The sequence below is a fragment of the Poecilia reticulata genome, linkage group LG8 (assembly GCF_000633615.1).
Source record: "Poecilia reticulata strain Guanapo linkage group LG8, Guppy_female_1.0+MT, whole genome shotgun sequence".
Lineage (NCBI taxonomy): Eukaryota > Metazoa > Chordata > Actinopteri > Cyprinodontiformes > Poeciliidae > Poecilia > Poecilia reticulata.
In genome coordinates, this window is record NC_024338.1 from 3,345,269 (window position 1) to 3,360,897 (window position 15,629).

General features: G+C 39.0%; 1 protein-coding gene across 1 annotated transcript in view; it reads right to left on the reverse strand.

Annotated features, from left to right (window-relative positions):
• The window catches only part of hmcn1 (hemicentin 1), a 79,527-nt gene that overhangs the window by 19,324 nt on the left and 44,574 nt on the right, over positions 1-15,629 (reverse strand). The window contains exons 40-74 of the mRNA XM_008415619.2: positions 15,452-15,575; positions 13,761-13,936; positions 13,140-13,236; positions 12,822-12,944; positions 12,559-12,714; positions 11,905-12,186; positions 11,619-11,786; positions 10,689-10,802; positions 10,472-10,558; positions 10,183-10,374; positions 9,064-9,237; positions 8,869-8,982; positions 8,644-8,789; positions 8,405-8,555; positions 8,076-8,273; positions 7,881-7,994; positions 7,252-7,439; positions 6,726-6,822; positions 6,409-6,570; positions 6,179-6,292; positions 5,887-6,089; positions 5,251-5,332; positions 5,028-5,159; positions 4,623-4,772; positions 4,313-4,472; positions 3,516-3,640; positions 3,265-3,439; positions 2,600-2,697; positions 2,236-2,514; positions 1,956-2,152; positions 1,771-1,852; positions 873-1,009; positions 533-674; positions 270-414; positions 51-178 (exon numbers count right to left, since the gene is read on the reverse strand). Of these exons, the coding sequence (XP_008413841.1) occupies positions 51-178; positions 270-414; positions 533-674; positions 873-1,009; positions 1,771-1,852; positions 1,956-2,152; positions 2,236-2,514; positions 2,600-2,697; positions 3,265-3,439; positions 3,516-3,640; positions 4,313-4,472; positions 4,623-4,772; positions 5,028-5,159; positions 5,251-5,332; positions 5,887-6,089; positions 6,179-6,292; positions 6,409-6,570; positions 6,726-6,822; positions 7,252-7,439; positions 7,881-7,994; positions 8,076-8,273; positions 8,405-8,555; positions 8,644-8,789; positions 8,869-8,982; positions 9,064-9,237; positions 10,183-10,374; positions 10,472-10,558; positions 10,689-10,802; positions 11,619-11,786; positions 11,905-12,186; positions 12,559-12,714; positions 12,822-12,944; positions 13,140-13,236; positions 13,761-13,936; positions 15,452-15,575 (5,212 nt within the window). The remainder of the gene's footprint in view (positions 1-50; positions 179-269; positions 415-532; positions 675-872; positions 1,010-1,770; positions 1,853-1,955; positions 2,153-2,235; positions 2,515-2,599; positions 2,698-3,264; positions 3,440-3,515; positions 3,641-4,312; positions 4,473-4,622; positions 4,773-5,027; positions 5,160-5,250; positions 5,333-5,886; positions 6,090-6,178; positions 6,293-6,408; positions 6,571-6,725; positions 6,823-7,251; positions 7,440-7,880; positions 7,995-8,075; positions 8,274-8,404; positions 8,556-8,643; positions 8,790-8,868; positions 8,983-9,063; positions 9,238-10,182; positions 10,375-10,471; positions 10,559-10,688; positions 10,803-11,618; positions 11,787-11,904; positions 12,187-12,558; positions 12,715-12,821; positions 12,945-13,139; positions 13,237-13,760; positions 13,937-15,451; positions 15,576-15,629) is intronic.

The following is a 15,629-nucleotide window of genomic DNA, read 5'->3' on the forward strand; positions in this document are numbered from 1 at the left end:
GACTGCAGCTCTACTTAACGTTGCTTTGCTCATGCATAACTATCACTCACCATAAACTTGAAGATCGATTCTCTTGCGCTGTGTACCAGCTTGATTTGTTGCCATGCACAGGTAGCGCCCGGTGTCTGTCACCTGGGCTAAGGGGATGTRTAAAGATCCATCCCCTGCAAATGTATATCTGGATAAATATTAACAAATTAGACATTGATATGGACATTAAAATATTGTAATATAGTGACAAGAAGACGGTTTAGGAGAACATGTTGTACCTGGGGTTATTTTCTGCTATTACTGCTCCATTTTTCCTCCAGGTGACTCGCGGCGGTGGCACTCCGCTAACCACACATTCAAGAGTCGCTGGCTTGTTGATGTGTCCCACCACCATCTGAGAGCCGTCCTTGATAGTTGGAGGTACTGATAGGATAGATGTTCATATTACTAAAATAGTTTGACTTTTCATAAGACAAAATGTCCAATTTTATTGTGATTTTGTTTTGTTTACTTAATGTCTCAAACTATTGTCTTTATTTACCATTAACAGTCAGGTTAAACAGTCGAGTGGTCTTGCCCGCGATGTTACTCGCCATGCAGGTGTACTGAGCTCTGTCCGAAAGAGCCGCCATGTTGATTTGTAAATAGCGTCCACTGGACAGAATACGAAGCCGTGGCGATTTCTACACGTGTGAAAGACACGAACACAAATGTAAGTCAGAGTATGCATTGCATATTTGACATCAATACATAGTTTCTATTTCACTTGTATTAATATTACAAATTTTTATGGGTATGCTGATACACTGTGCTTCTCTATTAAGGTACAAACTAACCAAGAACAATTCTGTTCTATTCTAGTAATGGTTTACGCTACTGACCTGGAGCGGTGTGCCATCCTTGAGCCAGGTCAAAGTTGGAGGTGGAACAGCATCAGACTTGCACTCCAGAGTWACCTGACCCTTCTGCAGCACTGACAGATGCCGAGTTGTGCTTTCTCCAGAAATGTTAGGGGGAACTGAGAGGAACAACACCAACAAAAAAGGCCAGATGCTATTTATAAATACATTTTTAAGTCTTTTGTTTAAATATTGATAATAATAGTCATGGCTTTCATCAAGCAAAAGCAAGCAAATTTCTGTAAATCCATTTATTTTTTTATTTTATTTTTTTTACAATATTTATTTACTGGTCAAGGTTGGCGGTAAACCACTRAGCAATAGACCAAATATCAACACTGATGAAACATATAGATCTCATTGAGACATACGTTAATGTTAAAATTTAATCATTTTTCAGTTGTGAYGTTGGTTGTAACACTATCGCCCTTTAAACAWTTACMARAGTCGTGTTGATATGACAAGAAATTAGCATTGTATATTACGGAATGGAGAAATAATCACATTAATCTGAATTGTCATTAAACATGCTTCCATTAACGTTACAASAATTAYAATAAAAGCAGTTCCAGTTGTAGTTGAGGAGACCCAGTACTAACACACTCGATACCAGCAGCACCATGCAGGACTGTGTTCAATGTAGTTCTGATCGGTAATTATGAATTTTACTGAGCAATCAATATTTTGTTTTTATAAAAAAAAAAAATTATTTCTGATGATATGCAGAAAGCATATTTTTAGTGCACTGCCTGTATGCTTTGTATAAACATGTGTTTCTGTCCACAGTCACATTCACCACTTTCCTCTCAATGTTTGGATATTTTCTTAAAATTGTAAAGTTCCTGAAGATTCAAAACAACACAGCAGCTAAAATACTCACCATGCACTCGAACCAGGAAATCTTTGTCATCATCTCCTGCTGGACTGTTTGCTAAGCAGCTGTATCTGCCTGTGTCCTCCAGCTGTGGAGGAAAAGGGATTTTTTAAAAACATTTTTACAATAATACAACATATGCTGTGACAAAAAGAGGTAGGATTTCACAGTTTAAATCTGGGGAGACCCACCTGTGCTGCGGTAACGCGGAGTATCTCTCCCCCACGGAGGAGATGCAGGTTTTCTGTCTGTGGGAGTGGGCGTTCATCCTTCAGCCAGGTCAAAGTGGGTGTTGGGATACCGGTGGCCTCACAGAGCAACTCCAGGACATTATTCACCACTACAGAAACCTCTTCTGGTTGACCAGAGCTCTTGATACGCGGAGGATCTGAAAAGGTAAGCAAAATGAAGCTAAAACAAAAGCTGAAAACAAAAAATAGAAGCTAGAGAATAAAGTTTGCTTTCATTTACCCAGAACTTTTAGGTTAAAATGGCGGCTTGCTTGACCAGCATTGTTATTAGCCACGCAGCTGTAGTGTCCTGTGTCATTAACTTGGGCCTGGYTGAACTGTAAGGTGGTGTTAAAGCCAAGGAGACTGATTCTGTGGTCAGCTGTTAACGTTTCTCCATCTCTGAGCCAGGAAATGGTAGGAGTTGGACTCCCATCAGCAACACAGAGCAATGACGCCAAATTTCCTCTGATGACAGTCACATCTTCTGTGGTTCCTGCTCCTTCCAGGCCAGGAGGAACTGACGGTGAGAATTTAAAAGCTCGTTACCGGCCGGCTCTTCATTTAGCCTTGAGAAACCTAAATGTCTGAACAAATACACTCACCGTGAACCTGTAGGTTGTACTGTCTGTTGTCCACTCCTGCTCTGTTAGATGCCACACATGTATAGCTTCCACCATCAGACACTTGGATTCGGTTTATCCTGGTACACAAAGGGACAAAATGTTCCATCATGAACACTTTCATATYTACAAGTGACTACACTGTAGTTCAAACGTTTGTACAGTAAATACATCTACAACCCGTGAACTTGTTTGTGTTCGATACATTACAAAATCTTTGAGTATTGTATGTCTATTCTTTGTCAAAGAACAACAGAATGGAACATAAAGRACAAAGGCAACCACCTGCCTTCAACATTTATCTAAACAGATAGCATCTGTGTGAAATTTAAAGCTGCAGTATGTAATTTTATAAAAATTATGTTTTTTTAAACATATTTGTTAAAGCTCTCACTATGTTGTGACAGTCTGTGAAAAAAAATCTAGCTTCTCTGGTTCCTTGTGCCAAAATGTGAAAAAATTCAAGTGGRAACTTTTACAAGGCATTGGAAATCCATTATTTAATGATTAAACCTTTTACAAAAACACATTCTAAGATAAGAGCTCTTTTTACAAATATATTAAACACAATATTTCAGACAACATCTTAGGTAAAAATCCCCAGAAAACTAAAAAGCCTTCTTTATGCTCCCTGACCACTGACCCACCGGAGCACTTGTCCAGCAGAGAGAAGTCGTATGTTGGARGAGACTGGGAGAGGCAGCCCGTTCCTCAGCCAGTTCAGTTGCGGCCGAGGTGACCCAGTAGCAACGCATTCGATRCTGACAGAACTGTCCAGAACTGCGGTCTGATCCTCACTGCTGCCGAGAATGGATGGAGGAACTGAAAGAAGACAAATTTGAGGTCAAGCMATAGATTACATATACACTTTGAGTTTACAATAAGGAATTAAACCCACCATACACATGTAAATGAAAGATTCTGTCCTCTTCTCCAGCAGCATTAGAGGCCACACAAGTGTACTTTCCACTGACAGCAGGGTCCGCTTGGGTCACGGTTAGAGTATTACCATGTGGACTGACCCTAGAGGAAAAGACAGAGATGTTTTACATTTTTAACACCTTAAAGGCAGAGTAAACAGGGAAACATTTGGAATAATTTTCAAGTTTCTATTGAAAGTGCCTTTGAGAGTATTATGCTTTTGTTTATATGTAATCTTCCTCAATTCATTCTTAAGTACTGCTGCCAGAAAAGATTTGCAAAACCTACAACTTCAGTGCAAAGTAATAAAAAAACAAATTCCAGTTTGCATTTTGCATATATCCCATGCTATGGTTAAATTCAGAGCATTCAGAATTTCACAACAGGTTTTTATTTTTAAGAAAGAAAAACCCAAACCACTAAAAACTTCACTAAACACTTATTTCGATGATTGTTTTTAATAATTATGGTAATTTAGGTCTGGGTGACCTGTCCCACTTAAGGAGTGGTTTGACAAGTCCAAAAGGTTCTTTGCCACAAAGTTGAATGTGTGGGAGGACAAAGCAGCAAGTTGCCACAAAGTTGAATGTGTGGGAGGACAAAGCAGCAAGTTTATTTCCTCAAAGCTACACATCTTCCTACATCAAGTGCAGTAAGCCATGCTGTGAATTACTGTAATCTGTCTGCAGCATAAGGGTGCAAAAGTTCAGACAGGTAGGCTAATGACCTGCTACCAAGGCTATTCAAACACCTGGGGGTTGTACATCTAAGTACCTGAGACCTTTGAGTTCTGTGCTCTTGATGGCTTCTCCATCTTTCAACCACTGGATTGTTGGAGTCGGGATTCCCTGAGCTTCACAGATCAGCTCAATGCTCTCATTCACAAGGACTCCCATCTCCCTGGGCATTTCTGATCCAGAGATACTGGGTGGGACTAAGAAGAAATTATTAGRTTAAGTGCAAAACAGCTGACAGATATGAAAATATTTGCTGTGATAACAAAAACAATTTCATTTATTCTTTAAAGCTATTCTCCTAAGGGATTCAAATCAGCCTAAGGCTCATAGTAATGATGTTTATGTACCTTGCATAGTGAGGTGGTAACTCTTGTGTGCTTTGCCCTCAACATTAGAGGCCACACATGTGAAGGTCCCACTGTCAGAAAGCTGCAGCCGTGCTATCTGTAGTTTGCTGCCTCCTGAGAAGATGTTCATCTCCAGAGACTCAGAGTTCTCTAAAGGAAATATAAAGTTTCCATAACTGTGATTATGCACATAATKAGACTGATTGTTTTAGGTCTGTTAGGATTACGACAGTTATTTATATTTACTAACTCCAGGAATAATGATCAAGATGTTTTGAGAATCTTTTATTTCTGTCTTTCAGTCAAAAAGATTACATGTTACATAAGTTTTCCTTAGCATTTAATGTTACTGATTATTAACCTGTATGACTTAAGTCATACATTGTCTGGATATAATCACAGTACCTATAATGTGTCCATTTTTCAGCCACRTGAGACTGGGTGGAGGGATTCCAGTAGCATCACAAGTGAAAGCAACTGGGTTGCTGATGGTTTCCACAACATTCTCCTCTGCTGGGCCGTCGATACTGGGAGGAACTGAAGAGTTAGAACTATTTATTATTGTGCCGCGAATAAAAAAGCACTTTCAAACACCTGCTTTAGCTGTTTTTTGAAATCTACACTCTACCATGAATATTCAAGTTGAAGTTCTTGCTCACTTGGCCAGCAACATTTGAGGCCATGCAGACATACTGGCCTGTATCAGACACCTGCAGAAAATAAAGTGTTACATAAAAACTTTGCATATTTTTGCAAATACAAATGATCCCTGCACATATAAGAGGCATTAAACAGTGTCTTGCAAAAGTATTAATGCCCTTTGAACTTTCAGATTTAAGAATGTATATTCAAAAACATTATCCATTCAATCTGAATTAACTTGAGCTTCCTTGCACAGAAATTTAAGTCTCTATATGTGCAAACCATACCCACAAAGGACTTAAACCTCTAATTATGCAAAAGGTAATTGTACAAAGTATAAACCCCATGTTTATTTGTGAGACATTTTAAGGTCCTTGTATCCTTTTCCTTCCACATCAGTTATGTGCTACTTTGTGTTGGTTTATCACATRAGACCCAATGAAATACAACAACCTTAAGAGAAGGTTGCTACGTTGCAACCTTCTCTTAAGGTTGCAATGTAGCAAAATGTGGGACATTTCTAAGGGTGTSCATACTTCTGCAAGAGACTGTTTTTAAGTAGTAGGTATTTACTATGATTCCATAATTAATAGAAAAAAGAAGCCAACATTGTTTGTGTCACCTCAGAGCGTTTGATCTGAAGCATTTGTCCCCCTGGCAGAATATGTGTGTTGGTTGTTTCTGTCACCACTCTGCCATTCCTGTACCAGGTGATAATGGGAGGAGGGACGGCGTTGGACTCGCACTCCAAGGTTACAGATTTCCCAACAAGAACATTGACCTCTACAGGCACGTCTCCGCTGTTGCCCCGGATACTTGGAGGTACTGGTGAGGCAAGGAAAATGAAAAATTGTTCAGCATGAAATAAAACCAAAAACCGAGAAGAATCTGTAGAAAAGAAATGATGGGCTTACCATAAACAGTGAGATAGATGTGTTTGTGAGCCTGTCCTGCTGCATTTATGGCCACACAGCTGTACTTTCCACCATCAGACACTTTAGCTTTAAGGATCTGTAAAGTACGACCACCTGAAGAGACAAATGAACACAGACATGTTCAGAATCTTATGTCATATTCTATTCTTGCAAGAACAGAAATACTGTATTTCTTCTCTTTTATACATGACTGATAATAATTTCAGTACCTGGCATGATGAGGGTATTACTTTTAGGCTGTATGGGCCCCCTGTCATTTAGCCAGCTCAGGGTGGGAGGAGGAAAGCCGCTAGCTTCACAGGTGAGGGACACAAAGTTGTTCACCACCACCGTCACATTCTCTGGACTCACACCAACAATCGTGGGAGGCACTGCAAAAAAAAAAAGTAAAAAAGAAAAAGAAACATGCAGTAATCCAAGTCATTGTAAAAGCATAAACATTTCAGTCAATTCATAGTCTTCATATTAAAATTACATCCAATTCACAAAGCAAAAAGGCAATTCAGAACAGCCTCTAATAGCTTACCATGAACATTCAGGTTAAAGTGTTTCTCTGCACTTCCAGCTACATTTTCARCCACACACACATACTGTCCTGTTTCAGAAACTTGAGCATTCGACACCTGAGGGAGACAAAAACTGCTTAAACATCAAGATTAAAGCGACAGTATCAGATTAACAATGTTAGAACGAGATTTCAGGCTCACAGCAAATTAAATATATATATTTAAAATTCATAAAATACTTTAAAAATAAATACAATACAAACTCTTAGGCTAGTCCTAAATATGAACTCTCCAAAAAAAGCAAACACAAAACTATTATGCTAAAACAAAACTATGAAAACATGAAAAAGATGGTAACTCTGAAATCATTTTTAATGCAGTGTTTTTGTAAAAAAAAAAAAAAAAAATTGTGACATTGCAGAATAAATTTCTGGAATACTCAAATTGTTAAGTTGAGATTCAAATTTTTATTGCATGATGAAATCGTAGCTGAACAAGCGACTGTAGGGTGTTTGCTTATATATTTCTGCGTTTCCTGGTCGTTACCTGTAATGCTCGTCCATTAGACAGAATACTGCGTTTTCCGCCTGAATTCATCGCCTGACCATCTTTAAACCAGGTGATCTTGGGGGTTGGGTTTCCATCCACGTGACAGTCCAGTTGGGCAGTTTTGTTGACCAGGACAATGACTTCTTCAAGCACATCACTGTCTGATCCTCTTATGCTTGGAGGTACTAATGCAGTAAAGACACAAAAAAGCTTTATATGGTTGAAAGATTGTGAATAAATGCTTATACAACCTTTGCAAAAAGGTGTTCTAAAGCCTTAAAATACTTGGTTGTAACAGAGACTCTGTTCTTCGTTGCTTGATTTCTCCAACAGTGAGATTTGGGAGTTTTTAGTGATGCTGATTGGCTGCACAACCATAAGTAAAGTGGAAAACTTTAGACGTTTCTTTGGTAGTTCTAAGATGGTTTCCACTGTATCTATTATTGCATATCTGGCGCATTTGGTGCTTGAACTATTAAAATAGGTAGTTATAAGAGTTTTTAAAGGGGATCTGAATTACGCAGTTATAAGACATGTCACCAAATTAATTACATGACACAAAAGTCTTCAGAAAACTATGCAATAGCCATGAAAATGAGACACTTGTACCAAAAATAAACCCTCACCCAGCACTCTGACGTTATACTGGATGGAGTCTTCTCCTGCTTCATTGATGGCCACACAGGTGTATCTGCCAGAATCTTCAAGCTGCGCCCTGGGAATCTGTAACACCCTCCCACCTGAGAGTCAGACAGTATGGGCTATTACATGTAAGCTTTGCTTTCTTGTTTCCTTATTTTATTATTGCTAACYTGACTCACCGGGTAGGATCAAAACTTTGTCATTAGAGGTAAGGAGCTTTCCGTCTTTGTACCAGGTGAGGGTTGGAGGGGGTACAGCATTTGTCTCACAGTACAGAGAGATTGGATTGTTAAGTATGACATCACGAGGATCCCCTCCAAAACCCGAGATTGATGAAGTATCCCTGACTCCACCAGGCCTATTGAAATGTGGAGGTACTGCAATAAATGAAAAAAAAGAAGAAAAAAATTCAAACCCCAGTTTGTTGATTTCTTTGATGACACAGATTTTATCCCTAGAGGAGTAAATTTCCACAAAATTGACCCGAGCACCAGTCCAACCAGTTCACCTTGTATATTTACATCAAAGTCCTTCTCGTCCTCTCCTGCTAGATTAGTGGCGACGCAGGTGTAGCGACCAGTGTCTGACACTTGGGCATGTTTGATCTGAACAATGCGACCGTTGGCTATGATGGACACATGGTCATCTGCCATCAGGGCCTAAAGAAATTATGAAATTGTTTGACTGAATTTTGCTTTGAGAGAAAAAAGTCTTTCAGATGCAAATGGTAGTATTGTGGATTCCTACCTGTCCATCTTTATACCACTGCAGTGCTGGAGAAGGAAAGGCCTGAGCAACACATTCCAGGGTCAATGTGCTGTTAATTTTGATCTTTACCTCTTTAGGGGCAAGTCCTTCCCCAGGAATATCATTCTTATTAATCTGAGGAGGAACTTCAGTAMAAAAAGAACATATTGAGCAACATATTGGTYATATTTATGTTATTACAATGTTGTTATGCAGGAAACTCACCATAAACTTTGACCTCATAGTGCTTMAGAGTCTCTCCCGCCTCATTTGTGGCCACACAAGTGTACCTGCCAGCATCCTCCTTCTTGGCATTAAGAATCTGCAGCGTCCGYCCGCCTGTTAAAGAGAGGTTAAACAAAAATCACATCAATCAAAAGTCAAGTTGCATTCTGCTTTTTCACACTTGTAACCTCAAACCTGGGAGAACTCGAACGCTGCGAGTCGATTCAAATGGATTGCCGTCTTTGAGCCAGGTGATCAGAGCAGGAGGGTAGGACTGGACTTCACAGACCAGGGAGGTGGGGCTGCTCAGGGTCACTGTAACCTCCTCCGCAGAAATGTCAGGACCCGAACCAGCAATGGTGGGAGAAACTGACAAAAAAAGCAGGGCCAAAGACAGACAATCATGTTAGGAAGAGATTAAAAAGGAATATATATTTGTTGGCACCGCTGGTAAAGATTAGTCTCCTATTGCAAAAGGAAAAATTCAAGATTCAATTTTGAAAACATTTATTCAGAGACCAAAACAGTTTCTAAGACAATCACCTGTGGAATAATTACTGGTATTCAAGAAGTTATAAATGATTAAACCACTAACTAATGTTAACATTTAGCATTTATAGTATTAAAAGGTTAGTATTACATATTATTGACTTTTTTCTACTTTAAATCATGTTATAAACTTGTTCCCTCATCAAAAACATAGCTGGATAACAACTAAAGTTGACACAGTGACTTGAATGTGCTATGAAACTATGTGACTGAAAAATACATAATACTGCCCCTTTAATTAATGCTACTGCCTTAGTTATGTACCACACAGAAGCATACCTGCTAAAAAAAACAAAAATAAACCACAAATCACACTGTTTATTTGAAATATAAACTAAATGTGAATCAGATTTAATAAAAAATGAGTCCAGGTTAAGTTTTTGAGGATCAAGTCTGGTTAAGTTTCAGATTATTTACTCCAAATTCTGGTAGAAATAAACTTTTTGTCATAAAATGGATGATAACTAGTGAACCTATTATCCAAGATCCAGGAAGTTTTTAAACTTTGTGAGAAACTGTTTACTGTACAAATGAGTGGAGCACCATATTTATATTCCCCAAAGAAACAGAAAGTTGGGGAATAGTAATAACAGCAACACTAGAAATACACATCACGATAGAAAAAGTTCAACATAAATCATTTTTACAMGTTTTGACCAGAGGTGCCAACCAATGTGTCTGCTTCTATATGCATGTGTTCATCACAAGGTTCTTAGCCCAGCAGGAAATGTTTCAGACATGAATTAAAATAAAGTGCCTGCATACCCAGAACATTGAGGTTGAAATGCCGTCTGCGTTCTCCTGCGCTGTTTGATGCCACACAACTGTATCTTCCAGTGTCTGCAACATGAGCCTCAAAGATCTGGAGGAAACGGCCATATGACACAATCTGCTGACGTCTGTCAGGCACCAACAGCTGTCCGTCCTTCAGCCATTTAATCTCTGGTGGAGGGTTACCTGGCAATAAATTTAAACAATTGCACAGTTGAGAATCTTTTTTTTAAATGTAGCTTACATTACAWAGTATGTTTTAGAAGGAGAATGTGTAATTTACCTGATGCTTCACAGGTTAGAGTGATGTTTTGGGATTCTTTTACTTTAGTATCCATGACCGTTCCCTCCTTCACAATACTTGGAGGAACTGCCAACGAAACATCCAACTTGTTCATAATTTTGCTTGAAATTGAACTAAATAATTATTATAATGCAAATAGGCTATGGCTGTAATGCGACTTTCATCTGAAAATCCTCAAGAAATTCACTTTCTTCACCTAGAATGTCAAGATCGAAGTTTTTCCTTTCTTCTCCAGCGCTGTTGGCGACAACGCAAGTGTACTTCCCAGCATCCTCCACTGCGGTGTGCAACAGACGGAGACTACGCCCCCCTACAGGTTAAACAGATTGTATTAAAATCTGACTCTTTCCCACCATAAACAGACACCATGCAGGAATACCTGCACATAAAATTGATTCTGGTTGAAGTGCATTCTTGTGCTCTGGAGATAATAACCAGTTAACACTGAGAATTTGGGCTCAGATATTAATGATGTTAAAACATTTGAATTCCAATTTAATGAGATTCAAGCCTTCACACAAGGTCATGAGAAACTGCTGCAAAAATAAGCAAATTATCTAACAAGTTACTGAAATAACTTGCTCCCTCACAAATTAAGATTTATATTTTTAACTTGCTTGTATTACGTTATACTATAATTCTAACTTTGTTTAGTGAGGAACTCAGACTGCCGAAACCTGTTTCCAAGTCATCAATCTATCTGAAATGATCTACAGTAGCCAATTTCCAAATTATTGCAATTATGCTTTTAATCCTCCGAATCGTACACTGCATGGTGTAGCGCAAGAGCTCTTTTGACATTTCTCAAAAAAAAATACGGAAGGAATTATGCTGAAATTTTTGAATTGGTTGATATTTTCAACACTATTTTTCAGCCATATAAGTTTATTACCACCTACAGCTCATACTTTCTGTTAACTGTTACAAAGTATGAATCTCCAATGTCTTTTGCTTAAAGAAATTGCACCACACAAAACAGACAGACAAAAGGAACGGTCTGGTCAACAGGTCTTTTAATGACAAAAAGTATGGAGAAATTAGGAATGGCTAAACAAATACAAACAACTGTAAAGCTACTTTAATATTAAGATGAGAGAAACCCATGCAGAGTAAAACTCAAACTCACCGGAGACGATGCGCACCAAGCTAGTTGCCTTGACTGGCCTTCCATCCTTCAGCCAGGAGATGGAAGGCAGAGGGATACCAGAAGCCTCACAGTTCAGAGAAGCTGGGTTCTTCACCACAACACTGACGTTTTCTGGAAACTGCACCTGACCGGTTATAACAGGTGGGACTGAACATGATGAGAAAATGGTGGAAAATGATCAACAAGGTAATTATTTAATCAAACTGAAAACTGAACACTTCAATGTAAAAATCAAAACAAACAAAAAACGATCCCAGAATCGTACCATGCACACTGACGTCATGCTTAATGTCTGCCTGTCCTGCCACATTAACAGCAATGCAGGTGTAGCGTCCCGTGTCTGACACCTTGGCGTCTTTAATCTGCAACACTCTGCCCTCGTTTAGGACCTGAGCACCATGCTGGCCCTCTATGGGCCGCCCGTCCTTAAGCCAAGTGACTGTGGGCTGTGGGACGCCCTCTGCAGCGCAATGCAACGTCACACCGCCTCCTTTTRTCACTGTCACATCGTTAGAGTTGTCTTCACTACGTCCGATTGAAGGACGAACTGCAACAGGACAAGGTAGGAGACAATGTGAGAGAAATTGCTGATTTCACATTACTTTGAAATGCATATGCCACACTTTTTTCTGAATTAAATGATGCAACAATTCATGCAAAAGAAGCGTAAGTACTGAGACACAACAACCAAAAACAATAAATAAATATTGCCTTTGAAAGAACATTATCATAATGGAAAATATCGGGCTCATTTTAATTAATCATGTGATTAATTATTGTGACAGGCTTATTATGGAGTATTCTCATTCTTTGTGAATCTGAATTTTGGGATTTCAGTTGATGACAATGTACAACAAAACACATATGAGCAACTTATAGAACAGATCAATGCAGGATTTGACGTTGCTGGAGTATGCACCATAAACTTGGAGGCTGTACTCCTTTGAGGTGGAGCCAGCAGCACTGGAGGCTGTGCAGCTGTAAGAGCCTGTGTCTGTTTTCTCAGCGCTGGAGATCTGCAGCTGGYGCCCTCCAGACAAAACCTTCAGCCGCTGGTCTGGCTTTAGAGTATAACCTAAAATATGCAGAAAGCAAAGATCAGCTAAAGCGCTAAAATGTACCTCCACATACCACAGTCTCTTACACTGGTTTGTTGACTTGTGCTAGCATAAATAGACTCACCATCCTTCATCCATGTAAGGCTGGGAGGTGGTATACCACTGGACTCACACAACAGAGTGATAAAACTTCCTTCGATCACAGTCATAGGAGATGCCTCCTCAGAGCCGCGGATACTGGGAGCAACTGCAATGACGACAAGACACCTTAAGGAGGCCCTCAAATCAAATTAAACTGGTAGCTGCAAATAACTGGACTATGATCAATTTACACATAGGATTTCATAATTTGAAGACATTAAATAAGATGTGTTCATAAAAATTTGCCATTTTTAGCATTTTTCCTGTTAGAAGAATTATAGATGAGCACATCTAAACTTACCCCAAACAATCAAGTTATAGTTTTTCTCAGTTTTTCCAGCAACATTGGTGGCTTCACAAGTGTACCTTCCTGAGTCCTGCAGCTGAGCATTATCAACCTAAAAATTAAATTCACAGACATATCAGGGAGTTTGGAAAAATTACAGATTAAACTTTCACGATTTATGTGATAGATCAAGACAAAGTAGAGTAAGTAGAAAAAAATAATGCATTGTTTTCAAAATTTCAATCAAAACATCCCCTCAAAAGCTTGGTGTGGATTTGTGCTCAGCCTTCAAGAGTCTATAGTCTGTGAACCACATTTTCCCACAATGACAAGTTAAGTTCTTCTGGCGTACTTCACATGAAGGGACTGAAATTATAGCCTGTTCTTGAGCAATATAGCTCAAGTTCAATCAAATTGGATGGAGAACTCCCATAAACTGACTTTCTATCTAACCACAGATGCACTCTCTACTTTTGCAAGATTGTTGTAAATTTTGAACACCATTTATCATGTTCATTTCACATCACACTTTTATAAAATGTTGTGTTGGTCTATCACATAACATCCCAACAAAATACATTAAAATCTTTTGTTCTGTACAAGATGTACTTGTACAGAATCTCTAACAGACTCTACCTTGAGTAAACTACCATCTGCAGAGACAATTAGACCAGGTTTCCTGAAAATAGGGCGGCCATCTTTTCGCCATAAGAGAGTTGGTGGAGGCACTGCGTCGCTGTGGCAGTGCAGCTGTACTGGACCACCGAGCATCACTGTTGCATTCACTTCCTCACCCTTGATGTTCGGTGGAACTGGGTAAGACATGAGTAAGTATCAGAGAAAAATGTTTCCATGCCAGGCAAAATGTTCTCTCTGTATTTGATTGCTCTAATACTTTGATCATTTTTTTTATCCTTCTTGGAGTGCAAAACAATGTGAAACAAGTTCAAGATTTGTTTGCAGAACTAAACAAGACAACAAGACAATTCTGAAAGCTAATTGAAATGGCTTTACTCTACTAAAAAATAAAACAATGTGACTCAGGAAATAAAAAGTATTTCAGAGAATACCTCAAATATGAATGCACAAATATGTGAGTCTAATGCTACCCAGTTTTTGGAAAATATTAAATGCCAGATGGGGAACATAAGGTAAGTCTTCATCTTATAAAAAGAGTCCAACACAAGACGTAATTCTCTCTCCATCAGGATTAAAGAAAAGAATGTTCCTCTCTTTGCAAATCTGCCTCTGTCTGGTAAATAACTTGAGATAAATATCTTTTGCAGGATGTTTTGTTTCTATGTAGAAAGCAGGTCACTGAGAAACAACACAACAGTCTTTTCTCCTCAGGACACAGGGAGTCACTCAAAAGATGGTACCAATTAACGCAACAAATCTGCCTCTGTTTCTGAGGACAAAACCTTATTGATATTCAGCAGAACAGTAAAGCTGATGCAAAAACACACATTACCAGTGGTGAATTATTGGCACCCTTGGTAAAGATGTGCTCAAATTACTGGTTATCACTGAGACTTTGGGTGTTTTTCGATCTCCTCTGAATCCTGCTAACTCTGTGTGGTAGTAAAATAAATCCCCTCATGCAGTTTAAACTCTTACAACTTTGACTGCAGACATGCACAGGTTTAAGAGGGAAGCTATTCTCTTATAGTCATTTACAGACTTATGAGGATCACTAAAGTTTTGATTTACTAATCGGTCTGTGTATCCTGTTGAAGTTGGAGAAATGGAAATTGGTGACATGTCACCTACAAACACTAGGAAACAAAGTTAAGGATTTCTCAACACTTTAACATTTTTAACTACAATCAGAGCAATAAATAATCAGTTTAAAATAACAGTTTAAAATAATGGCAGTCTCTTAGGGTGCCTAAGTTTCCATGATAAACAGGTGTTGAAACAAACCTTTACCAGGGGTGCCAATGATTTGCCTCTGGCAACGTGTGTTCTTGAGTCAGCATGAGTCAGAATATTTTGTCTAAAACAAAGGCAGATTTGGGCACCAGCAACTCTCCAGACCCCACTGAGGGACAAGGGTGTAAAGAAAATGGGTGGATGGATGGATGAAAGGCAGATTTGTTTTGTTAACTGGTGCCATCTTTTGAGTTACTTCCTGTGTCCTGAGGAGAAAAGCCTGTTGTCTCGTCTCGTTTCTGCAGTGATGTACAAATGTGTTTGCTCCATTCCTGATTACTGATATTTTTGCATGTTTGTCAAACTTGTACGTTTCATAACTTCAAATCACTGCAACACAAGTAAACACAAAATACAGTTTTCTTTATAAAAATGAGCAGGTAATGCTTTCTCACCATACACCCTCAGATCGTACTCCTTTTGTTGCTCCCCTCCTGCATTAACTGCAACACAGGTGTATCTACCAGTATCACTGACCTGGGCACTGCTCAGAGACAGGACTCTGCCTGCAGATGGCAACTGAGAAAAAACAGAGCCAGAGTTGAGCTCAGGAATTTCAACTCAGTTAATAGA